The sequence below is a fragment of the Saccoglossus kowalevskii genome, chromosome 22 (genome assembly GCF_978046115.1).
Source record: "Saccoglossus kowalevskii chromosome 22, keSacKowa6.1, whole genome shotgun sequence".
Lineage (NCBI taxonomy): Eukaryota > Metazoa > Hemichordata > Enteropneusta > Harrimaniidae > Saccoglossus > Saccoglossus kowalevskii.
In genome coordinates, this window is record NC_140662.1 from 8,018,831 (window position 1) to 8,045,730 (window position 26,900).

Sequence of the window (26,900 nt, forward strand, 5' to 3'; positions counted from 1 at the left end):
GTGAGTGTGCCACAGACTCAATGGGAGACCAAAGCCACTGTACCCTGAGTGATTGTGCCACTGACTCAATGGGAGGTCAAAGCCACTGTACCCTGTGTGAGCGTACCACAGACTAAATGGGGAGGTCAAACCCACTGTACCCTGGGTAAGTGTGTCACAGACTCAATTGGGAGGTCAAACCCACTGTACCCTGGGTGAGTGTGCCACAGATTCAATTGGGAAGGTCAAATCCACTGTACCCTGGGTGAGTGTGTCACAGACTCAAAGGGGAGACCAAATCCACTGTACCCTGGGTGAGTGTGCCACAGACTCAATGGGGATGTCAAATCCACTGTACCCTGGGTGAGTGTGTAACAGACTCAATTGGGAGGTCAAATCCACTGTACCCTGGGTGAGTGTACCACAGACTCAATGGGAGGCCAAAGCCACTGTACCCTGTGTGAGTGTGTCACGGACTCAATTGGGAGACCAAATCCACTGTACCCTGGGTGAGTGTGTCACAGACTCAATTGGGAGGTCAAATCCACTGTACCCTGGGTGAGTGTGCCACAGACTCAATTCGGATGTCAAATCCACTGTACCCTGGGTGAGTGTGCCACAGACTCAATTGGGAGACCAAATCCACTGTACCCTGGGTGAGTGTGCCACAGACTCAATGGGGATGTCAAATCCACTGTACCCTGGGTGAGTGTGTAACAGACTCAATTGGGAGGTCAAATCCACTGTACCCTGGGTGAGTGTACCACAGACTCAATGGGGATGTCAAATCCACTGTACCCTAAATGAGTGTGCCACAGACTCAAAGGGGAGACCAAATCCACTGTACCCTGGGTGAGTGTGCCACAGACTCAATGCGGAGGTCAAATCCACGGTACCCTGGGTGAGTGTGCCACAGACTCAATTGGGAGACCAAATCCACTGTACCCTGGGTGAGTGTGCCACATACTCAATTGGGATGTCAAATCCACTGTACCCTGGGTGAGTGTGTCACAGACTCAATTGGGAGGTCAAATCCACTGTACCCTGGGTGAGTGTATACCACAGACTCAATGGGGATGTCAAATCAACTGTACCATGAGTGAGTCTGCCACAGACTCAATGGGAAGGCCACATCCACTGTACCCTGAGTGAGTGTACCACATGAATGGGAGGTCAAAGCCACTGTACCCAGAGTGAGTGTACCACAGAATCAGATGATAGGTCAAAGTCACTGTACCCTGGGTGAGTGTGCCTCAGACTCAATGGGAGGGCCAAATCCACTGTACCCTAAGTGAGTGTGCCACAGACTCAATGGGGATGTCAAATTCACTGTCCCTGTGTGAGTGTGCCACAGACTCAATAGGGATGTCAAATCCACTGTACCCTGTGTGAGTGTGCCACAGACTCAATGGGAAGGCCAAATCCACTGTACCCTGAGTGAGTGTGTCACAGACTCAATTGGGATGTCAAATCCACTGTACCCTGTGTGAGTGTGCCACAGACTCAATTGGGATGTCAAATCCACTGTACCCTGTATGAGTGTGCCACAGACTCAAAGGGGAGGTCAAAGCAGACTCAATGGGAAGGCCAAATCTACTGTACCCTGTGTGAGTGTGCCACAGACTCAAAGGGGAGGTCAAAGCCACTGTACTCTGGGTGAGTGTGCCACAGACTCAATGGGAAGGTCAAATCCACTGAACCCTGTATGAGTGTGCCACAGACTCAAAGAGGAGGTCAAAGCCACTGTACCCTGAGTGAGTGTGCCACAGACTCAAATGGAGGCCAAATCCACTGTACACTGGGTGAGTGTGCCACAGACTCAAAGGGGAGGTCAAAGCCACTGTACCCTGGGAGAGTGTGCCTCAGACTCGAATGGAGGCCAAATCCACTGTACCCTGGGAGAGTGTGCCTCAGACTCGAATGGAAGGCCAAATCCACTGTACCCTGGGTGAGTGTGTCACAGACTCAATTGGGAAGGTCAAATCCACTGTACCCTGTGTGAGTGTGTCACAGACTCAATTGGGAGGTCAAATCCACTGTACCCTGGGTGAGTGTGCCACAGACTCAATTGGGAGGTCAAATCCACTGTACCCTGTATGAGTGTGCCACAGACTCAAAGGGGAGGTCAAAGCCACTGTACCCTGAGTGAGTGTGCCACAGACTCAATGGGAAGGCCAAATCCACTGTACCCTGTGTGAGTGTGCCACCGACTCAATGGGAAGGCCAAATTCACTGTACCCTGTGTGAGTGTGCCACAGACTGGAAGGATTTTTTTCAAAATTGGTACATTATAAGATATGCATGTCATTTTGTTCTTCAAATCAGATTCAAAATAACCAACTGGAAGCCATTTAGTTTCAATGAATGCTGTACGTTCCAGAGCCATATCTCTGACATGCTTTGACCGTTCATGTTCAAACTTTATAAAACATCATAAAACTGTACATCACGTCACACATTTGACAATGAAATTCAAGATGGCTGAATGGCAGCCATTTTAATGTTAAAAATTTAATGCATCAGATCTTGGTTTTTTAAGGAGAACTTTTGGTACATACCGGTACATTGAACAGAATCTTGATGTAAGTCTGCTTTCTGTGAGTGAAATTTGAACCAATCCATTATATTGTTATAGTTTAACACTGACTTTTACAATTACAGGATTTAATGAGAGCAATAAGTATTGGTGTAACAGAACTAGCTGTGCATGCCCTAGATGCTGGTGCTGATATTAACCTTATAGTTAACGTAAGTCAATTATGACAGCTATTGTCAACATACGTACTCTAGGTGATACCTTATCACATGATCATGGTGCATATCATTCTTAAGAGTTATGCTTAGTGTGAAATATCACTGACAATTATTTTACACTAAACATGCTGATGTGATGCTGAACGTTGTCAGTACGTGAAGGGAACCATATCGTGTAACAATACCATTTTCTCATGGTATCACTATGGTATCAACAATTTCAGACTGGATATATGAGGTTATTATGAGGATACCTCAAAGTATGCACAAAGACAGTACAGTGGGAGTATCGACCGAGGCACAGCGAAGGTCGATGTGATGGTGTACTGTCTGAGTGCATAATTTGAAGTATCCTCGTAATAACCTTTAATATTATTATTATTATACACCTTTATTTTCCAAGGATACATCATTGGAATGCCGAAATTCTAAAAGTTGAGAACAGAATCCGCGAACTTCTTTGTGTGGCGTTCGGTCAAACCCTGGTGTCAGCCATGTTTGTTTTTATTATTAGAGGACGCTTACATGTGTAATCATTCCATATTTGGAATTCATATACTTTATATAGTAGGATGAAAATACCCTGTAAAATACCGCATAATTATGGCATGCTGTAACTTATGGTGATATATGTATAATAATAATGATTGTTTGCAAGGTGCAATGAGAATATTTCACATTAAAGGGGTAAAAAGATACCTAATATACATATTTGTAGAGCTGGTTAAGATACACACGGCCTCACGGAATGTATTAACCACTCACTTATGGTTCATAGAAAATACTAACCTATGAAGTTACTTGTATCAACGTACTCTACAAACAAGTGCAAGTGATATCAGGTGATATCCTCATAATATTTGCAAGAGTGACAGTTTTACATACATGTATAGTTATACTTCACTCTTTAATCACAAGAACCATATTTCACTATACATGTATGTTAATAATGTGTCAATAAATCTGCTGTTATACAGTGAATTTCATGAAGGCATGAATGTTTTTTTTTCTATAAATTATTTATATAAGTTTTATAAATTTCAAATGACGGTTGAAAACAACTTGACTGATCACAAAATACTAACAGATGCGCAGCAGGAAATCAGCCAATGTTTGAAGGAAACTAGCAAAGAATCATGGGTAATTGGTGTTCTACAGTCAATGAAAGTGTATTCTTTATATTGAATAAAGTGTTAGGGTCTTCCAGGGTAAATATAAAATTCCACAATAACATTCATGCCCTCGTGAAATCAATTGTATAATATTTTATTAACCAAAATAATAGATTTGAATGGCGATTATAGAAAACTTTTTTAACTACAAATATTTACGCCATATATATATGGTTGGCTTGTTTATTGCAGGAAGGTAAAGAACATGGAGGCACACTGCTAATGATTGCAATATGTATGGAACAAAGAGACATAGCAAAACTTTTAATATCAAGAGGAATAAATTTAGATTTTGTAAATAAGGTAATCATATATATTAATTATATACATTGTGTACCATTGTTATTTTCATGATTTGATGACATTTGTGATTTTTTGAAGGGGAATTTAAACTTCAATTTTTTAGGCCTTTGCCGCATTCTGGCCACGCTGTGTGGCGCGGATCGCGTGGACGGGTTTCATGTTCTCTGCACGTAATAAGCTTGGTTATTAAGCATCCTTTATTGGGGATGCCCGGTGGCCGAGGGGAAGACGTGTAGTGGCGTGAAGCTAGGCGATTAGGTGCCGAACGCGAGCGCCAGTTCGTGTCACGCACGCAGTACGTATTTACTATAATTAGACGTAGTCTTTACCTTGCCGTTTATTCAGTGTTATTTGCTTACTCAATTTTTTAGTACTTTGGCCACTATTCGCAGATATGATGGTATGACTACCTTGAGTGGTCACTATACACAGGTAAGACTACCTTGAGTGGTCACTATATTCAGGTATGAGTACTTTGGATGGTCACTATATACAGGTATGAGTACCTTGGGTGGTCACTATACACAGGTTTGACTACCTTGAGTGGTCACTATATTCAGGTATGAGTACTTTGGGTGGTCACTATATACAGGTATGAGTACCTTGGGTGGTCACTATACACAGGTTTGACTACCTTGAGTGGTCACTATATTCAGGTATGAGTACTTTGGGTGGTCACTATATACAGGTATGAGTACCTTGGGTGGTCACTATATACAGGTATGAGTACCTTGGGTGGTCACTATACACAGGTTTGACTACCTTGAGTGGTCACTATATTCAGGTATGAGTACTTTGGGTGGTCACTATATACAGGTATGAGTACCTTGGGTGGTCACTATACACAGGTTTGACTACCTTGAGTGGTCACTATATTCAGGTATGAGTACTTTGGGTGGTCACTATATACAGGTATGAGTACCTTGGGTGGTCACTATACACAGGTTTGACTACCTTGAGTGGTCACTATATTCAGGTATGAGTACTTTGGGTGGTCACTATATACAGGTATGAGTACCTTGGGTGGTCACTATACACAGGTTTGACTACCTTGAGTGGTCACTATATTCAGGTATGAGTACTTTGGGTGGTCACTATATACAGGTATGAGTACCTTGGGTGGTCACTATACACAGGTATGAGTACCTTGGGTGGTCACTATATTCAGGTATGAGTACCTTGGGTGGTCACTATACACAGGTTTGACTACCTTGGGTGGTCACTATACACAGGTTTGACTACCTTGGGTGGTCACTATACACAGGTTTGACTACCTTGGGTGGTCACTATACACAGGTTTGACTACCTTGGGTGGTTTGACTAATATTGGTGTTTTTTGTTCTACATATTATAGTGGGATGATCCAAGTAGTGGTGAACATTTTGAAGACACAGCATATGACTTAGCAAGAAAAATGAATTATTTAGATGTTATAGAATGTATGGAACAACAGAGAAATAAAGTAAGGCCAATTGTATTTATTATCTATATATTTGATGTAGTCTTAACCTTTTTACTACTAGACTTTCTCACCCAAATTTGTCTGCACTTTTTTCTTATACTTCTTAAATATTTCTGGAAAGGAACCCTAATTTTGGAGCCAACAGACGAAATTTAAGTCAATTTTCAGTTTTTAATATTTGGCTATTTAATCTTCAGTACTAAATTACATAATATAAACATTTTGTGAATTTGTGATGAAAAGAGGGAACTGGTGGTGAAAAGATTACACATTCTTTATGCTGTGTAATTAATTCATTTTTTGCAAATTATGAATAGTGAGATAATTATCAACATTTCGTGGTTTGCTGGCATTGTGACATTAAAAGGCATTGGTTGTCATGTCACGCATACACGAGATATGGAGTTCTTATGAACAATGATGGCGCCTTTGACTGTTGTGCAGACAAACGAGTCAAACTGAGACATTACCATGTTTTAACTAAGTAATTGCTTTGTTGATTAGAATGTATTAAAGCAGTCACAAGTGATAATAAGTGCATGTCATGCCCAGGTAGTGACTCATACTTGGGAAAATCAATGTTTATCAAAACAAAAGTCACACATGCGTGCATGCGTGCATGTGTGACAACCACCGCCTTTAAACCAAAATCACCAGATTTATCAGATTTTACTATTGAGAAGGTTAAAATTGTTGTTCTATGTTTATTAATGTTTTTTTCTCACTTTTGTAGAATAAACAGAACAACGATAGTTCCCATAGCAATGGATTACCTACGCAGCAGGTAGGTCACTGTTGAGCTGTTGAGAGTTGAGCTGAAGAGGGCGCACTACATGCTGGAAATAAACCAAATTGATACATCCGACTATGATCAAATAACCCTGACCTCATATTTTATGAATAGCTTATAATTTCATGTTCATTGATTACTATGATCATATGCGATACCAGATCTATTGGAAAAATATCTTGTTCCCATGGAAACTGATATGAGTGTTTATAGAGATTTTGTGATATGAAACTTTTGCCTTGCACTTTATTACATTACTTAAAAACCATGTAAAATCAAGAAAATTAGGGGGTGGGTGTATACTCAGGACCACCTCAGAAAAGATAATTTGGGGGGGAGGGTAAAATTGTAACCATCTTCCCAACCACGACAAATTATCAAAATTACATTTTTCGTTCACAGTGCCGGTCTCGGAGAAATATTACATCTTTTTGATTTCTACAACACTTTTTACAATAAAGAAACAAACATTTTCATAAAAATACACACATTTTATTACAATATGATTTACATACTGTCTGAATTTACAGTGCAAAAATGGGTAAGGTCTGTGGGAAAACAGTCAAAGGCAAATTCTTTATCATTATCATCTTTGTGGAATGTTTTGGATCGTACGCAAGCTCTTGATACAAAGCAATTTCCCCCATGGTGTTTTGCATCATGACTTGACCTGAAAAACTTCCTTTGACCTAACAGGTCACGTCTTTCGTTAACCAATCAAAATGTTGTGTTGTACAGACGAAGTTTTCCGATTATTGACGAAGTAATTTTTTTAACGCAATGTGGAAGTGAATTATCGCGTTGTTAAAATGCGATCTGATTTTGGCAAAAAACGGTGATTTTTTTCCCCTAATGCTGTTGATTCGCAATTTTTGAAAGGTAAATTGAGGGTGGGGGAAGGATTTAAACTTTTCACGGTCGCCAGTCATGTCAAAGAATAGTTGGCTCGATCACATCCCATTCACGAAAGTCTCAATAGACACGATTATTTGGAAAAGTAAAACAATGTTCAATGACCAGGTTTCACGATCAAATTTTTGGCGTTTCCATAACTACTACTCGGGAAATATGGATTACTTCAGTATATCAACATTGGGGTTCATCCTGAGTAAATAACAGAATAAAAAAGGTGCGAACCATGTTCCGTACATTCGCTGGCCTGAAATTAATGCGAGTTTTTTCATAAAAGCAGGAACCAAACTATCGTACCACTCATGATTATTATGCAATGAAATACAATTTTTACATGCATATTTTAATAAATGTCGTCGACACCTGGGAAAAACACCCTGGGCCTTTATTCGGGGATGCCCTCAACCTGTTAAATGTCTAAAAACAGAGGGGTGGGCTTATACTCGGGGCAGTACGGTATTACTTCATTCTTGTTTGTTTGTTTGTTGCTAGAGGTTACTGTTGAAATCATGCAATTCTTGTTTATAATTGGCACAGCCATAGATATCCTAATTTTTAGCTCAAAATTGATTGCAAAATTCCAAAAATACCTGCCAGTTTGAACATCAGGGGTTCATTGTCAGTTTAGGACATTTTGTCATAATGGTAACTAGTTCACTTTTCTAATTATTTGGGTGTAAAACAGTAAATTTAACAGAAAACACTTTAATAGGCCTTTTGTCTGAAATGAGTAAATAAATAAATTGAAAAAATATACCAGCAAATTGCTGATGTTTAGGGAGCATTTAAATCAATGACAACATTTGCATATTGTATTTCACAGCAGAATGTGAAATCCAGTGATGTCATAGAAGATGTAGGTGACTTTGATTATGAGGTATGTTTGCTGCCCTCTATGGTGAGTTGCTGCCCTTTGGGTGAGCTGTTACCCTCTGTGGTTAGTTAATTGTTGCCGTCTGTGGTTAGTTGCTGCCCTCTGAGGTGAATAGTTGCTGCCCTCTGGAGTGAGCTGCTGTCTTCTGTGGGAGGGTTGTGGGGTTGCTGCCCTCTGTAGTATGCTGCTGCCCTCTGTGAGAGGATTGTTGCCCTCTGAGATGAGCTGGTGTCTTCTGGGGGTAAGCTGGTACCTTCTGGGGGTGAGATGCTGCCTTCTGGGATGAGCTGCTTCCCTCTAGGCTGAGCTGCTCTCCTCGGTGGTGAACTTCCGCCCTTAGAGGTGAGCTGTAGAAATTGGATCAATGTGCAATGTTGTGTTTTCTACATCCCTTCTTTCTATTTCAATAATGTTACATGTTACTAGTTCCCCTTCTCAATTCAGTATGTATATGCACCCCTTGTTGAATCATGGATGTTGGGATGTCGAGAAATGTGACTTATAGAGGGGCACAAGGACAGACAGACTGGTTAACTTTAGCTTGGACATGCTGCTCAGTTGGAAACTAGAGGTCAGAAAAATTGTATTGCTGAGATTTTATGGGGTTTTATCAAAGCAGTATCTGCTGTGAAATATGTAAAGTCGCAAGTCATTACTGTGACCTTAGTGTTCAGATCAAGTTTTGTTTTTGATTCACTGATTCACCTAGTCTGTACTCAAACAGGTCTTCACTATAACATAATACATTAGGTTTGTTATGAATGAGAGACGTGCAATGTATGTATCAGGAAATTCATTATGACGATGTCCATTAACACGAGGTTACAGTCTAGTTATATATATATATTAAGAGGTTATTAGAGGTTACCTCAAAGTATGCACAAAGACAGTACAGTGGAAGTATCAACCGACGCCCAGCAAGGTCAATGCAACGGCGTACTGTCTTGAGTGCAAACTTTAGGTATCTTTGTAATAACCTTATTATTATACATCTTTTCCTTCCAAGGATACATCATGGAAATGCCGAAATTCAAAAAGTTTAGAACGGAATCAGCAAACTTCTTTGTGTGATTCACATCTGAACATTGATTGGTTTGAAAATTGACTGTTGACATTAGCACATGCTATGATAACTCTCAGGTCAAAGGTTAAATAGAGATTAATGCTGCAGATAGTTGTGAGTTATTGCTTATATTTTTTTTGTCTGATTGCAGGAAAAAGTTGTTGAAGAAGTCAACTCTAGAGAGAAGAAGAATAAAAAGAAAAGTCAAAAGAATTCCAGTAGCTGTGTTATAGTCTAAGATCTAGAGAGTGAGCCATCCCAAAGCATAATAGAAACCAAAGATATAACATGAAAACCCAAAGATATATTGAAGCTTAGCAACTAATACTGTGGAATACTTTATTTTCGCTGGAATTAATTTTCGCTGAAAAGGCTTTTTGGGCGTTTTGTATGGAATTTATTTTCACTGATTTTTGATGAGTTTAATGTGAAATATAGGAAAAGAAGTATATTAATATTTGCTGGATTTTATTTTCACGAAATCATCCCTCCAGCGAAAATAAAGTATTCTACAGTATATCACATGATATCACCAAGATATTCTGAAGTTTAGCAACCAATATAACACATGATATCACAAAGATATTTTGAAGCTTAGCAACCATTATAACACATGATATCACAAAGATATTTTGAAGCTTAGCAACTAATATATCACATGATATCACAAAGATATTTTGAAGCTTAGCAACTAATATATCACATGATATCACCAAGATATTCTGAAGCTTAGCAACCAATATAACACATGATATCACAAAGATATTTTGAAGCTTAGCAACCATTATAACACATGATATCACAAAGATATTTTGAAGCTTAGCAACCAATATAACACATGATATCACAAAGATATTCTGAAGCTTAGCAACCAATATAACACATGATATCACAAAGATATTTTGAAGCTTAGCAACCATTATAACACATGATATCACAAAGATATTTTGAAGCTTAGCAACTAATATAACACATATCACAAAAATATTCTGAAGATTAGCAACCAATATAACACATGATATCACAAAAATATTTTGAAGCTTAGCAACTAATATATCACATGATATCACAAAGATATTTTGAAGCTTAGCAACCATTATAACACATGATATCACAAATATATTTTGAAGCTTAGCAACCAATATAACACATGATATCACAAAGATATTTTGAAGCTTAGCAACTAATATAACACATGATATCACAAATATATTTTGAAGCTTAGCAACCAATATAACACATGATATCACAAAAATATTTTGAAGCTTAGCAACTAATATATCACATGATATCACAAAGATATTTTGAAGCTTAGCAACCATTATAACACATAATATCACAAATATATTTTGAAGCTTAGCAACCAATATAACACATGATATCACAAAGATATACTGAAGCTTAGCAACTAATATAACACATGATATCACAAAGATATTCTGAAGCTTAGCAAACAATATGACACATGATATCACAAAAATATTTTGAAACTTAGCAACCAATATAACACATATGATGATATCACAAAGATATTTTGAAGCTTAGCAACCAATATAACACATGATATCACAAAGATATTTTGAAGCTTAGCAACTAATATATCACATGATATCACAATAATATTTTGAAGCTTAGCAACCAATATGCAACATGATATCACAAAAATATTTTGAAGCTTAGCAACCAATGTATCACATGTCATCAAGATATTTTGAAGCTTAGCAACCAGTGTATCACATAATATCGTCAAGATATTTTGAAGCTTAGCAACTGATATATCACATATCACCAAGGTATTTAGAAACATAGCAACCAATATGATATCGCATGATATCACCAAGATTATTTTTTTCATAAGAAGGCTGCCTCATGAGATATTTTCTGCTTCAAAACTTGGACTACTGCATCATGGGATATTCTCTAATCAGAATTGGACTATTGCATCATGGGATATTCTCTGCTTTAAGATATCGGTCACTGACAACTTAAACTATCAACATTTTGAACATACTTATGCATTAGGCATTCTCTAATTTGAACACTGGTGGCGCTGTCACTACATTGAACATTAAGATTACTCCATCATACCCAAATGATAATGTGATAAATTATATAAGATAAAGATACAGACTCAAACATTGAGTAAAATCAACCATATCATGATCAGATCTATTTTCAGATATTAGCCACAAAATTTGTATTGAAGAGGACGGAGGGTGAAAGGTTGTAGTCATGAATTTCACAAACTTTTTATTGGGATTTACATAAAAGAGTCCCCACTGTAATGTATAAAATAAGTTAAAACATTGTTTTGTTGATAATCATGAACCTGGCCTTAGTTTACATTGGTTTCAGATCTAAATATGCAGTTGTACTTAGCTTATCCAATGGCAATACTTGTATCATCCAGTATTTAGCAATCTCCTATGATTCTTTGCACACATCAAACTGACTTGTTGATATAAAAAACAGCTACTTCAAATTTATTGACTCATAAGTGAACAAGCATTTTTTAATTTATGTATATATTTCTGATTGTATCAACAGATGGCATTGACAGTTTTAAAAAGTGTTTGTGAATTCTGATTGCAGACAAGCAATCAAAGTTTTTTCCAATTATAAAAACATCTGTGAGACAAGTAAATGCAATTATGCAGAGGTCACACTTGTTCATGCATATAAATTCTAGGTTCCATTAACTGCATCTCCTATTGAGATATTGGGTTTGAAGCTTTGTTCTTGTAAACATGAATGCAAATAGTTCTACTAAGCGGCCATTTTGTGTTACTCAAAGTTCTACTGCTCTTTACAAACAGCCATGTACAGTATTTATGTCTGTCTGTCTGAATCACAAATATTATTATGTTAAAAGTTGGCAAGATGCTGCAACACCTACATCTCTTGGTTTTATATCCTGGATTATTGTTGTTATTGATATTTACAAAATGTATTTATTAATGCCTTTGGTATGATCCAGCATCATCTTAAAAATGCCTTATTTCATTACATTGTATTTTTTAGTACAGTAGTGTCTTTGAAGTGACTCATGAACCAACATAACAATGTTTGGAAATGTGAATATGTTTTTCATAAAATATATATATCAAATCAAATATTGTATTGACTCAATAAGACGTGCCCCTGCCATGGATTTCCTTGTATTGTTTCGGTTCTATCAGAAGTGCACAATTTCCAGGAAATAATTAGAATTCTACATTTTACTTAAAATTACAAATTTGCCACATTTGAAAATTTCATGAAATTGCACTAATGAAGGTATTCCTTAATAATCAAAACAGAGTGTAACTAGAAGGCACTTTGAGAGCACAAACTTCTACCATAGCTGTGAAGTACTTACAATGACCCTATCTTGTATTGAAGAATCCATCCAACTTTCCTGTTTACATGGCAATCATCTCCAGATGTCTCCCTGGATATATATTTTTTTCTCAACTCATTCCAAATCTTGCAAATTTACCCACATGTTGGTGGGTCATTGGACAATGGTGGAAAAATACTTCCAAAAATTCATGTTCCCATATCTACCAAATCAAGATATCTTCCAAAACCACAGTCACTTGGGGGCTGAAAATCAATAAATACTATTTTTTTTTTTTTAAATCATTCGCTATACGTATATAAATAAACAAGTTGTGAAACACGGCACCGAGTAAATCGACACCCTGTCGGTTTCAAATGTCGATTTCTTACCTTAAAATGCGAAACAAAAATTTTAGAGGGGATCAGGTGTTACGTTAATAACCATTGTTCATAATCGCTAACTTGGTTTTATTCAAAACTGCACAAATCCCGCGTTTTCTGATGATATCCGACGATTTCATGAACGAAAATGGCCAGCAGCCAGAATCAAGGGGGATTCGCATAGAGTTCTGGGTAAATCAAGGAAATACTCGCTGTTACGGCACGCCTGATTGGCTGAAAATGAGTATGCGCACTTGATTTACCCAGAACTCTGTGCGAATCCCTCTTGATTCTGGCTGCTGGCCATTTTCGATCATGAAATTGTCGGATATCACCAGAAAACTCGCGATTTGTGCAGTTTTGAATAAAACCAAGTTAGCGATTATGAACAATGGTTATTAACATAACACCTGACCCCTTCTGCACTTTTTGTTTCGCATTTTAAGGTAAGAAATCGACATTTGAAAACGACAGGGTGTCGATTTACTAGGTGCCGTGTTTCACAACTTGTTTATTTATATACATATAGCGGATGATTTTTTTTTGAAAATTAGTATTTATTGATTTTCAGCCCCCAAGTGACTGTGTCCAAAACCTAATTGGTGTAGGACAAACTCTTCTAAAAAAATATTACTTTTTGAGTTATCCTGCTGATGGACAGACTAAAGAACCGCCCAACCAATCACATCAATTGCGAATTTGACGTCACTAGTACTATAGTATTATCGAATCACCAGTCAATCCCAGTACAAAAGAGCAGCTCAATAGCGAATCACGACTTCATTTGTATTTGCATTTGTAAATGTTTACAAAACAATACATAAGTAACCTGAAACAACTATACACTTGCCTCGAAACTTAGACCCTCCAGTAGAGGGTCTATGCTCGAAGTCAACAAAGCCTTGTACATTATGTAAATTTGTATAAAATGACGTCACATCGCGCGGCTGTTCTGTGCTGATCACTTCGGGAATGGAGGTGGACTGAAAGATACTTCCCGAAGAATAATACACAAATAAACACCAATGCATGTTGGTTCCATTACTGTACAGGCTAGTTTTATTCTACATAATGTAAAGGGCGGCAGTCGTCGTGCCTCGTTCTGTTCGATATGGGACTCATAGCGACGCGACGTCTACAACGCGTGTAAAATACATTATTTATTTACGTGAAATTCGAACACGCGCTGCGCGACGACCACCGCGCTTAACCGTACTACTTGCTGTTCTTAAAAAAACACTGCCCAGTAATATATGACAATAGGCAACGAATGGAAACTCAACTAGAGGACATATGATACAAATAATAAAAGTAAACTGGTGAGTAGATGAAAACGTGGTGACGTCACATCCGATTATGTAAATTTAGTTGGTCACAAAAATTTTCTAGTACTACCTGGCAATCTTCGCACGCCACTGTTGTGCGAATTTTAAAACTGTAATAGCAAATTAATTAGAAAAACTGAATATTCCATCACCATCTGGCCTCGATATGCCTGTACCATATTCTAATGTTCGTTTCACATACTTTGAGGCATAAACATGAGATATCTTCTTTCTTATTGAGTCTTAAAGTTCGATTATTCTGCGACCAATTCGTAATACCCGATCTCCATAAATGCGATAAGCTCGTAGATTCACTAAAGAACTTAGGCAAGTGATATTTGTTCTATTTACATTTTAGTCTTAGCGTAACAAAAGCATTCCCTTCATCTGTATAAATATTTATAGATTTCATCATTCGAACAGTAACGAGAAGTTATTATTGGCCGATTGAATAACAACAATGACGTCGTTTCGCACTGTGCTCGTTGATTGGCTGGTTGGATTCAAATACTATTGGAATTTATAAATATTTATAAAGATGAAGGGAATATCTTTGTTGCGCTGAGATTAAAAATGGCTGCTTGAATTCAAATCATTTCAATCACGTTAATTAGCCGCAGCGTGGTTGAAGATTGTTACGCTCTAGGCAGTAAATATCCTGAACATGTGCACGCACACTACTAATCATTACCCAAGTGTGTACTCTAAAAGTAGTTGCCATGGTTTCACTGCAGATTTCTTGCGAAAATGAATGTGAATAAATGCGATGACATAGGTATAACTTTGGCTCAACCTAAATACCTGCAGTAAACTTAAATCAGTAACGAAACCATAATTGAAACTCGTAACTCGAGAATAAAATATTCCATAAACAGAATGGACGTTACCAGCTACTTTAAGCAATCATTTCTCACTTGGGTAAAGTCTCCAACCTCATATCCACTCGTAATAAACCTAATCAACACACATTTAAGTATTCAACGGAACTTAAATCAGCAAACGGTGATTCACTTCACCGGTGACGTCATTCTAGCCTATTTGAAACACTATTATCAATATAGTAGAGATAGTTCCGATAATATACACCACCATAAACAGTCTGTCGATCACAACTGCCAATCTCTTCCATTCGTTTGTCGCGTTTTCTCGACGGTTCCTATTTTCAAAATGAATGGCGATTTTTCGAAACTCGTGAAGCAAATGAAATAGAAGGTGGTCATCCGGTCCACTTGTGACACCTTTTTCTCGTTTACTGTTCCGTCTGTCCTGCAGTTGGCTATGTGAGTTTGTATGTTTATTTCTAAGTGCGTGGGCGTGCAGTGCACATGCCTTAAGTATTGCACAGTCTATTTCCTTCAACATCCGGGGTATCACACATACTCCAGCTTCGGTGGTAATCCGTGAGAGAGGAGGGTACTTCGTTGAATATTTGCTTCTAACACGTAGAATCTTTTCAAGATGGCCGAACACTAATTTGCGTACTTTATCTGGTACTGGCGCCCTCTCTGACCCACAGTAATGGAGGTTGAGAACTGTGACGGACATGCCAAGAGATAACGTGACCATCACCATGGTAGCAGCATAGTACTGTCCTGCAAATTGAGAATACTGTGTTAATGTACAATTCTCCTCCAAGTCTCTGAACAATGTCACGTGGACTCCATAGTTTCGATCTGCTAACAACTTGCCTCCAGACTATGAATTGTTGATACAAAATTAGCACATCGGGCTGATATGCAAACTGTTAGAACATCTTCTTACATATTTCCAGAAACTGTGGCAAAGCCAATGTGAGAAGGGTTTGTACATGTCTGCCCGCGCTCGCACGTGCGCGTGAAAGCGTTATCAGCGTCAGTGTGTGAATAAGAGTAAGGGCGCCCTCTTACCTATTAAGGGTATAGTACTGCATGGCGGTGTCGTCTCTGCTACCAACAACAAAAACACCGTCAGCGATAACAAGACGGTGATACCCAGAGTGATTTTCTCACCGGATTCAGCTGGTATTAAAAAGCTAAGAATAGTAACCAATGAAAACAGTCCACATGGCGTTATCAAATTGAACACGTAATAGATGGGTCTTCGTCGTAGGTACACTGTATATGTGATGTCGGTGTAGGGAATTCCTGGGGCGTCTGGGTAAAATTCCGTGTTTGCTTTCGCCGATAAATGCTCCATTTCCCATTCTCCATCACTTTCGAACACTGATGTGTTACCTGCTAAAAGAAGAAGGCAGACAAAATAGATCAAACGCATGCTTCCAACTGTGACACTGAATGATGATGGCGCTCTGTTAAGTGAGATGGTTAAAGCGGGGGAGTCGCCAACTGCGCATGCGTCAGATGGTCATAGAGTGTCATTGTTTACAAACAAGCGTCTACCCATGAGCCTTTGCTTTTTTAGTGTGTGTTGTTATTGGGACTCAATTCCCGATTGCGCAGGTGACGACCCTCCCGCTTTAAGTAAGATCGCAATGACCATATTAACCAGGAGACAATATTCTGTATCGTTATCCTGGGCGTTATAAGTTTTGACCCCAAAAGGAAATCCCAAAAAAATGAAGGAAACGGAATCTTTCATCTCGGCCACTGGCTTTTTATATGTAATACAGTAACACGATTCAATTTTCAATCTCTCTTTACTGTGAACGAATAAAACAACCCAACTAGCAGTACTGATAGCGTAATTTTGTTGCCTTACCCCAACACACTGTTTAAGCTGTTGATTTGAACCATCGACATGGCTGTTCTGTTAGCAAAACAGTAAGCTATATTACAATGCAGCTGATTGGGTCGTTTTTTCATTCACAGTACGGTTACTAGGAGCGATGACGTCATAGTGGTCGGACACGCATCGAAGAGAAGTCATTAGCATATCTAACAATAGAGTTTCCTAACCGTTCTTCTTGTACCCGTGTTCACAGTAAGTTCATGACGTATGCATGACGTATGTAAGTGAGATTTCTGACAACAACTGAAGTCAGCAATTGGATGAATATATGACGAGATGGACATGCGTACATATTTATTCCAGGAGATTTCGTTTTCTCAGATACTCCAATACCGGGCATTTGAGTAACAACTGGTACTCATCACTGGCATTGTTACATAAACATGTATTACATAATCTTATCTACCCATCGCCTCCTTCATGTCTATCGGTTTATATCCCAGAGAATAATAAGAGACTGTTAGACCTTGCAAGTGCATCTTGTGCTTTAAGGTGGGAGGGTCGTCACCTGCGCACGCGCGGGAATTGAGTCCCAAGCGACGATAATAACAGACGCTAAAAACGCAAAAGCTCATGGGTAGACGTTTGTTTGTAAACAATCACACGCTATGGCCATCTGACGCATGCGCAGGCGACGATTCCCCCGCTTTAAATGAAATATATGGTTCCACCTTAAGCAATAAGTATAATTTTTTTCATTTATATATATAATTCAGCTCGTCATTCCTGTTATTTCAAGTCACTAATTTATAAACACGTCACAGGTTTAACCACACGTAAACAAATTCACGCTTTTTTTTTAAATTTCAGTTGCCCATGAATATATCCGTCGTCCATCCATATTATATTACACCGTTTCACATGGTACCAATACAACGGCAATCGCCCAGAATCGAGTAGTTAACAACACTACTTGGTAAATAAAAGTGGCTTTGACAATATGCAAGGTACACTGCTTCGAGTTTGTCATATTTTTTTGAAAGCCCCGGACTTCTGTACTCTAACAGATCACTTGTAAAATCAGACTATTAAGTATTTTAAAATACAGGTATGTGGCAAGAATTTCAAATTTGCCACAGACTTTCTTGTAGGGCCGGAAACCGTACATGACATTACAAAAAAAACTCGTATCCACCGTTGGTTTGTTTCTCCTTTATACCAGCACCCACATTTACTTAGGTGTCGTCTATTTCTACAGAATAAGACTTTTGTTTTGTTCATATTTAATTATCACAGTTCCCTACATGCATTGCTGGTAATTCAAAGTAGCCTTGCCGGATGTCGGCTCCGATAACAGAATTTAAAGCATATATAAAACGGTAACACCTTAAATGATTTAGTCAATCATTTAACTCTGACATAGCTGTATTTGTATATTACGTCATATTCTTAGCATGTCGAGTCAAACCCGAAGTCTTGTATCAGAAGACGATAAACTTTAGAGTTATGTACGCATGCGCGCACACTTTTGCAACGCAAAAAACATGTTTGTCTGCTCGGTTAATCGTATTTTCTTTATTCATTTGTTCCCTAGAGAATTGGTACGAGATAGGAGCAAGGAAATTAAAGTAATAAAGGTTTTCAAGAAAACATATAACCACATTTACATTTTATATTTAGGCGATCCGCATGAAGACTGGGAAGTGCTATGTGTATTAGTCCTTAACGCTGATCGTACGTGCGTCATGTATAGACCAAGGCTTAGGTTTACTGTCTGAGAAATAATACGGGCAATTAAAGTCCGCTGTGTACTGAATGTATTACGGACATTGATGTCAAGTCGAGTGACACTTGGAGGTGTAACATCATTTCATGTAAAAAGGTCACACTATCTGGAGTCTTAATTCAATTTGTTACCTGTCGGATTGGCTGTCGTACTTCCAAAGTCATATGTTGATCACGTGACTCTTGGACATTGTCTTGAAGCCTAAACCGACGTCTTATGATATTTGTATGTGATCTGGCATAACGAGTGAAGGAATGCATCCTTGCGATCTAAAGACAAATAACTTTACACCAAAAAAACGTGTACAAGTGTTTTAATAACTTTTGATTTGTGTTCGTCTCGTTATTTGTGGATTATAAAACACATCACACTTTCGCTGAGTAAACTAGTAAGTAATTTTTAGTCTGGTTCAAAAATAAATTTACTAAAAGTGTAGAAATTAGGATATGCTTTAAGATATTCGATACCAACCCCTTTCCCCGGTGAAGCAAACATTAAAACCGTGCACACATTTTTTTGGAATATTTGTTCGGACAGGCCTATCATACAGATAGTCTGTCTATGAAAAGGGAGTCAAGGAGACCATGCATTCGGTCTCCTAGGTTACCAAGGTTGGTCACTTACTGTTAGCGTAAATTCTACTGGTAAATTTAAATATGTAATTCCTAGTAACTTGAAACTCAGTGTAAATTGGACAAGAATGGAAAGAACCAAAGCTAACAAATTGTGTTATTAATGTATGGATTTGAAGATTAATTTTGTAGTTCAAATCAGGGAGTTGGCAATGAAAATAAATTTTGTTTCATAATGTAAATATTCACACATGGCACATTGAAGCTGGCAATTATGAAAGGCCTAGTACGTACAAACTATTTAACACTACACTCCGGATTGAAACACTATTTAGAATATAAATGAAAGCAATATTAAGAAGAAACGCTTGCGTATCTGTTTTGGGTTTCGTGTATTGTTAACTTTGTTGAAACTTTATCATATCAGTAAAGAATGCTGAAATACAATAGCATTTTCAAGCCATATTTATTGGACTGGAACGTAAGTGTAATCCACACTATGAATGAATGAACAAACCCCCAAATATATTCACAAGTGTTAAGGGCACCCATCTCCTCCCGCAAGTCATGTATTAACAATTAAACTAGGTATACATTACAATATACTAAGAATGCAATATATCTGAATAGAAGACGAAATATATCGCATTTCATATTTATCCAACCAAACGTAATTTTGCACTTAATGGCCTGTAGTATATTGTAAAAACAAACAAACAGACAGACATGCAGATATACAAACGTTGAATGTTAACTGGTGTGATATCTTACCTCCACCACTCATATTGACCTCTGACCCCTCATACTGCCAAGGACCAAATTTCATACGACATTGTTGTTTGTCAAAAGGAAAATACGTAACGTCAATCTGACATTTACTGGTGAGTATGAGTGGTGCTGCCCACATGACGTCACCACTTGGATAGACAACAGTTAGCTGACCACCCATAATGCCTCGATAATCTTCGTATGCACTAGAATAGAATTAGGAATAGAATAGAATAGAATAGAATAGAATAGAATAGAATAGAATAGAATAGAATAGAATAGAATAGAATAGAATAGAATAGAATACGATACGATAAGTTGGAATACGATTTGTTGCTGTGTTTTGTGGGGCAGTGCGTCGCAGTGCGGTGTGTCAGTATAGTGATGAGTTTCGCGGCGAGTTGTGTCGCGGTCCCGGGGCGTGGAGGGTGGTTCTCTAAATAAAATATGGCACGCAAGCTGAAGTAAAAAGCGCGTAAAAGGGGTGTTATCTAGTTATTTGACGCGTAGATATAAATAAAGTTTGAAAATAGGAGGTATAATATGATGCAATGTGTGCGGTGCGATGTGATTAATGCAACGCGATTAGGTGCGATGCGATGGATTGCGATGCAATATTTAGTTCAGCGTAGTTTGAAGTAACGTATCCTCCATACATATTGTTGAAATACTATAACATGCCTTACTTGTCGTAGAGAGCTAAGTCTGGTAGCCATATTAAGTCAGATGGGATTTTTATATCCTTAATTCCAGGGTATTCCTCTGGATTCCACTCAAGATATTCGTCTTTCCATCTCTAAATTAGCGAATGAAAGAAAAAAATACGATTACAGAATCGCGCCACCATAAGTTGCATCTATGAGAGGAACTAAATGGAATTGACATCACTCAATGCACCGCATCAAAACGAGGTGCTGGATTGTTCGAGTTACGGACATCGAGTAACAAACATCGAGTTACGAAAACATTGAATTCCAAAACGAGCACGCCCATATTTTAGAAACCACGCCTAAATTATAACTCGATGTTCAATTAACAGTTAACCAAACTTCGAGTTATGGGAAACGTAAATTGGAGTGGTTTCTAAAATATAAGCAATTCAGCATCTCCGTCAAAACCATAAAAAACATTTCAGTTTTTATAACGCATCGTCGACATACGTGGCAGTAATTTACTTTCAAAGAATATTCAATGTTTTGTTAGTGTTCGTAGTATTTAATGTTGGAAACCTTTTTTTACGTCAAACTATTAAAATAATTTTTAACATGTTAGATAGCACAACATAAACACATTGTTTTAGACAACATCATTTTGCCACTTAAATATGTTACTAAAGTTTGTAGGAAAACACTAGATCGACATTTTCAAGTGAGGCGATCACTGTTGCTATTTTGATGGGTCGCTGTATCGTTTCATTTTCTACATAAATAAATATCGATTGACTTCGATTCGGCCCTAGTATGCAACGGACAAAATGTGACTGTCATGTCAGCTATACTGTCGCTATTTTTGGCAGAAATATTCGCCGAACTGTCCTGCCCATGGGAATGCCCGCTCCCTCATGCAATGCTTTGTCGGCCGTTCGAAGCATTAAGGCTATTCCATTATTCATTTGTAGCAACATACGACTAAGAAGACTGGCAGAGAAATAGATGGATGGAGCAGAGATTTACAGTCACACATATGGCGACCTCCAGGAAGTAGACTTGGGGTTTCGTAAATGTATATACACGTGTTTGCCATAGCTAGTGTTGATAAGTTTGATCTTCAAAATTAAGTCATACCTACATGGACGGAATTACTGTAATTACATACAGAATAACATTTAAGAGCAAGACTAGATCTAAATATGTGACAGATAAAATCGGTTTTCACTGATAATCTAAGAAATTATTTATCGAATGTTAGCGTCAGTCGCTCAGTCTACCAACCGTTACCATAATAGACTACTTTCCCGGAAGTAGCGAGATTGGGGTGCAAAAATACTCCTGGTTTGTCATGGCTGAAAAATCAAACACGTCAGTTTTCTGATAAAAGTAGATAGAAGGGAATTTTTTTTGTGACGTTGATTTGTACACCCAGAAGCACAATATCACGCGTGCAAGTTTATGTTACACCCCAAAACGGAATGCGCGCGCATGCGAAACGCCGTATATTCGACTTCCGGGAAAATTGTAGTTGTATATATTTTTGTCGTCGATGTGCCGCTATACTGCCCTCTCTTTCTTAGTACTACCCAGGCCAAAAAAACAAATTGCACATGGGACCGTTAATATTCAGCCACACATGGTACTATGCATAACATATATTGAATGATCGACCCAATATGAATACAAAATGAAGGCACCATAATTCCCAGTCTGTAAACCATACACGCAGTATTAAGCAGCAGCTGTATATTATTAGATCGTATGCGATGATAAATAGAAACGATGACTTGCCATCAGTGTGGGCCAAGGTGATCAGTTACTCGCCCTAAGGCGGAATTCCAGTCTCTGTACACATATAATTATCGTCCTTTGAGATACATGAATACAACACGATTCAGTTGAGAACACTATTTGAGTTTAACTCGAAATATCACTCGCCTTAAATTACAACGTTTATTCAAGTGAATCATATTTTCAGAGAAAATAAATGGAAAATTCCTAAATGGGATAGACAAATATCGTCCGTCATAACCAATGATGATAATGAACTCAAACATCCGAGCTGAATGACAATTCTAAACTTTCTGTTCGTATTACAAAGGCCCATATCACAGGGGTCCTTATCACAGGAAGCCCATATCACAGAAGGTCCATATCACAGGGGTCCATATTACAAGGGCCCACCTCACCTGTTTTTATTACATGGGGCTATTAGAGGGGGTCAATATTACATGGAATTATTATACATCTGTCACCGTAACGCCATAAGTTACAGCGTGCCGTAATTTTCGTCCTACCATATAAGGAAATGCGAGTTGGAAATATAGAATGATTACGCGCGTAAGCGTCCTCAAACAAACATTACTGCCACCAGGGTTTGACCGGACTCGACACAAAGAAGTTCGCTGATTCTGTTAGAAATTATTTGGATTTCGGCATTCCCATGATGTATCCTTGGAGGGAAAAGATGTATAATAATAAGGTTATTACGAGGATACCTCAAAGTATGCACTCAGACAGTACACTGTCGCATCGACGTAACATACGTATCTTCGTGCATACTTCGAGGTATCTTCGTAATAACCTCATATACATATAGCATAGTGTCCATATAACAATGGTGCATACTGCATGGGTCCATATTACATTGAACATTTATGTTTAAATTTCTTTTTAAAACTCATATTAGTATGTATGTAAGTATGATTATTATAAATAACATTTCTGCAATTTTCATATTGTGGAATATAAAAAAAATACGAATAGAGTTTACAAAAAGTCGTATATCATGTGGTAATTAGTCCCCATGGAAATATGAAACAAAATATTTCCACACGATGAATTTTAGTGACAAATATGTAATTTGTTTTATACACAGCGTATGCTGACAACTAATTATTCTTTTCTCAAAACAAGTCCACGTCTGACGTCTATGAATATTCGTGATGTACACGGTTTGCCTGCTAGAACGCATTCGTAGGTCATCAGAAGTACCGAAATAACGAAACACTACTGTCACGCTGTCAGGTAGCAATGAGGTGATCCATTTATTGTGACCGTGTTTCTCTGATAGTAATTTAATCCCATATGGACCAAGAATGCTACTTTATTGCGAAAGGCCTGTCACAATGTGTGATATCTCGTGCCGTTGGATTACTTATCATTTAGTTGAAATATTGCGACTGGCTGAAGCCGCTGCGCTTATTTACGTTTGAAATAACAGCGATACAAAATATCCTATTAAAGCCGAAGGGTCACCACCTGCGCACGCACGGGAATTGAGTCCCAAGCGACGATAACAACGCATGCTAAAAACGCAAAAGCTCATGGGTAGACGCTTGTTTGTAAACAATGACACGCTATGGCCATCTGACGCATGCGTAGGTGACGACTCCCCCCCCCCCACTTAAATATACATGTATATATCTGATAATAAAACAACTCACGAGCAAAGTTGTCAAAGCAGATAGCAAGTCGGTGCTCTTGATCAGTGAAGAACATTTGTTATCACGTGCACACATTCGCTACCCGGGTAACAAATATGTAAACAAATGATGTCACAGTGTGACGTTCTATATGCGCGTCAATGCTTCTTTCCTGTCACCATAGTTACTACTGGTAACATCTGAATGGATCGGAAATACTACTCGACATAGTCACCAATGGTGCTTACAGTGGGTATTAAGTAATAATATTATGATTGTTTCCCCGATATTTACAATAGTGCAACAATGTTTGCATTTTCATTTTGAAAACTGTTGCCACACGTAGGCAAGGCATGTTCGGTCTGAAACACTCAATTTTTATTCTAAACTAAAGCTGTATGAGTTCACACGTTTAGTGATCTAAGACTACTTCACGAACTTTGTCATACGTTTACTCTAGTTGTGTTATAACACTAGTTTGTAATACAGACAGAAACATTTGTTCAACATTATAAACTTCGCACAGTGTGTATCAGAGAAACTATCATAATATTATTATTTCACACTCATTCTACCGTGTACCCACCATTGATGACTATGCCGAGTGGTCTTTTCGCTCCGCTCATGTGTTACCGGTAGTAGTTGAGTATATAAATACGCATGTGTATATCCATGGTATGCTATTTGTATCTTGTTTATTGATATGAAGTACGGGGTAGACTTATTTGGATGTACACAATTTAAACCAGTGTAATAATGTGTTTTTTCCAGACATTATTGGTGTCACCAGACATTTACATAACTGTAAAAATCAAAATTTAAGATAATTAAATACCAATCCTATATCAAGGGAATTTATTTATTTAATCTTCGTGATATATTTATTTTGTATTTTTGAGAAGAAATTAAACTGTTCAATATTGAACAGGTCGGGTTTACATGGGCTGATCATTACGAGTTTACAAGGGCTTATTATTACGGGTTTACAAGGGCTTACTATTACGGGTTTACAAGGGCTTATCATTACGTGTTTACAAGGGCTTACTATTACGGGTTTACAAGGGCTTATCATTATGGGTTGCATGGACTGATCATTACGTGTTTACAAGGGCTTATCATTACTGGTTGCAAGGGCTTACTATTACGGGTTTACAAGGGCTTATCATTACGGGTTACAAGGGCTTACTATTACGGGTTTACAAGGGCTTATCATTACGGGTTTGCAAGGGCTGATCATTACGGGTTTACAACAAGGGCTTATCATTACGGGTTGCATGGGCTAATCATTACGGGTTTACAAGGGCTTATAATTACGACTTGCATGGGTTGATCATTACGTGTTTACAAGGGTTTATTATTACGGGTTTACAAGAGTTTATCATTACGGGTTGCATGGGCTGATCATTACGGGTTGCATGGGCTGACCATTACGTGTTTACAAGGGCTTATCATCACGGGTTGCATGGACTGATCATAACGGGTTTACAAGGGGTTATTATTACGGGTTGCATGGATTGATCATTACGGGTTTACAAGGGCTTATTATTACGGGTTTACAAGGGCTTACTATTACGGGTTTACAAGGGCTTATCATTGCCGGTTGCATGGGATGATCATTACGTGTTTACAAGGGCTTATCATCACGGGTTGCATGGACTGATCATAACGGGTTTACAAGGGCTTATCATTACGGGTTGCATGGACTGAGTTCACCACAGAGAACTATCTCCTTAAAGCTTATCACTGGGTTTGAACTTTGCGTGAGGACTGAATAAATGTTCTAGATCATAATATCGTTTAATTTACACTTTATGAGCAGATAATATACTGTGGCAAAGAAACTATCACCAAAAAATAAATCATATAGATTAATGATGAATATTAATTATTTTTTGAGTGCCATATTGTCAAGCGATTGACAATTTACGATGACAGCGTAGAGTTTATGTGAGACCTCACTTGAAATGGTGTAAAATACCACGTGATATAGAACATGTATAATTGATGTTACAACAATATTCATTATCAAGATTTAGATTCAAATCGGTGTGCGATGGGAGAAAAACTATCAACGAAACAAATACAAACAATATGGAATGGTTCGATTAAACGTGTTAGTATCGTATGTTACGTAACTGAGAATATGGAATGGTTCGATTAAATGTGTTAGTATCGTACGTTACGTAACTGAGATTATGCAATGGTTCAATTAAATGTGTTAGTATCCGTATGTTATGTAACTGAGAATATGGAATGGTTCGATTAAATGTGTTAGTATCGTATGTTACGTGACTGAGAATATGGAATGGTTCGATTAAATGTGTTAGTATCGTATGTTACGTGACTGAGAATATGGAATGGTTCGATTAAATGTGTTAGTATCGTATGTTACGTAACTGAGAATATGGAATGGTTCTATTAAATGTGTTAGTATCCGTATGTTATGTAACTGAGAATATGGAATGGTTCGATTAAATGTGTTAGTATCGTACGTTACGTAACTGAGAATATGGAATGGTTCGATTAAATGTGTTAGTATCGTATGTTACGTAACTGAGAATATGGAATGGTTCGATTAAATGTGTTATTATCGTATGTTACGTAACTGAGAATATGGAATGGTTCGATTAAATGTGTTAGTATCGTATGTTACGTAACTGAGAATATGGAATGGTTCGATTAAATGTGTTAGTATA

The 26,900-nt window shown here is 37.9% G+C and overlaps 2 protein-coding genes across 4 annotated transcripts in view; one reads left to right on the forward strand and one right to left on the reverse strand.

The window, feature by feature from the left end:
• LOC102800698 (uncharacterized) overlaps window positions 1-12,422 on the forward strand; it is a 33,549-nt gene extending 21,127 nt beyond the window's left edge. For 2 of the 3 annotated variants that reach the window (XM_085495608.1, XM_085495609.1), the window contains exons 6-11: window positions 2,641-2,727; window positions 4,098-4,208; window positions 5,563-5,670; window positions 6,404-6,454; window positions 8,196-8,249; window positions 9,461-12,422. In XM_085495608.1, the coding sequence (XP_085351734.1) occupies window positions 2,641-2,727; window positions 4,098-4,208; window positions 5,563-5,670; window positions 6,404-6,454; window positions 8,196-8,249; window positions 9,461-9,547 (498 nt within the window). In that variant the 3' untranslated portion in view covers window positions 9,548-12,422. The remainder of the gene's footprint in view (window positions 1-2,640; window positions 2,728-4,097; window positions 4,209-5,562; window positions 5,671-6,403; window positions 6,455-8,195; window positions 8,250-9,460) is intronic. The other variant, XM_085495610.1, reaches the window with a different exon arrangement.
• A 2,862-nt stretch (window positions 12,423-15,284) lies between these two features.
• LOC100369220 (neuronal acetylcholine receptor subunit alpha-10-like) overlaps window positions 15,285-26,900 on the reverse strand; it is a 35,708-nt gene continuing 24,092 nt past the window's right edge. Inside the window, exons 4-7 of the mRNA XM_085496145.1 lie at window positions 20,816-20,925; window positions 20,133-20,335; window positions 16,223-16,552; window positions 15,285-15,928 (exon numbers count right to left, since the gene is read on the reverse strand). Coding sequence (XP_085352271.1) covers window positions 15,366-15,928; window positions 16,223-16,552; window positions 20,133-20,335; window positions 20,816-20,925 — 1,206 coding nt within the window. The 3' untranslated portion in view covers window positions 15,285-15,365. The remainder of the gene's footprint in view (window positions 15,929-16,222; window positions 16,553-20,132; window positions 20,336-20,815; window positions 20,926-26,900) is intronic.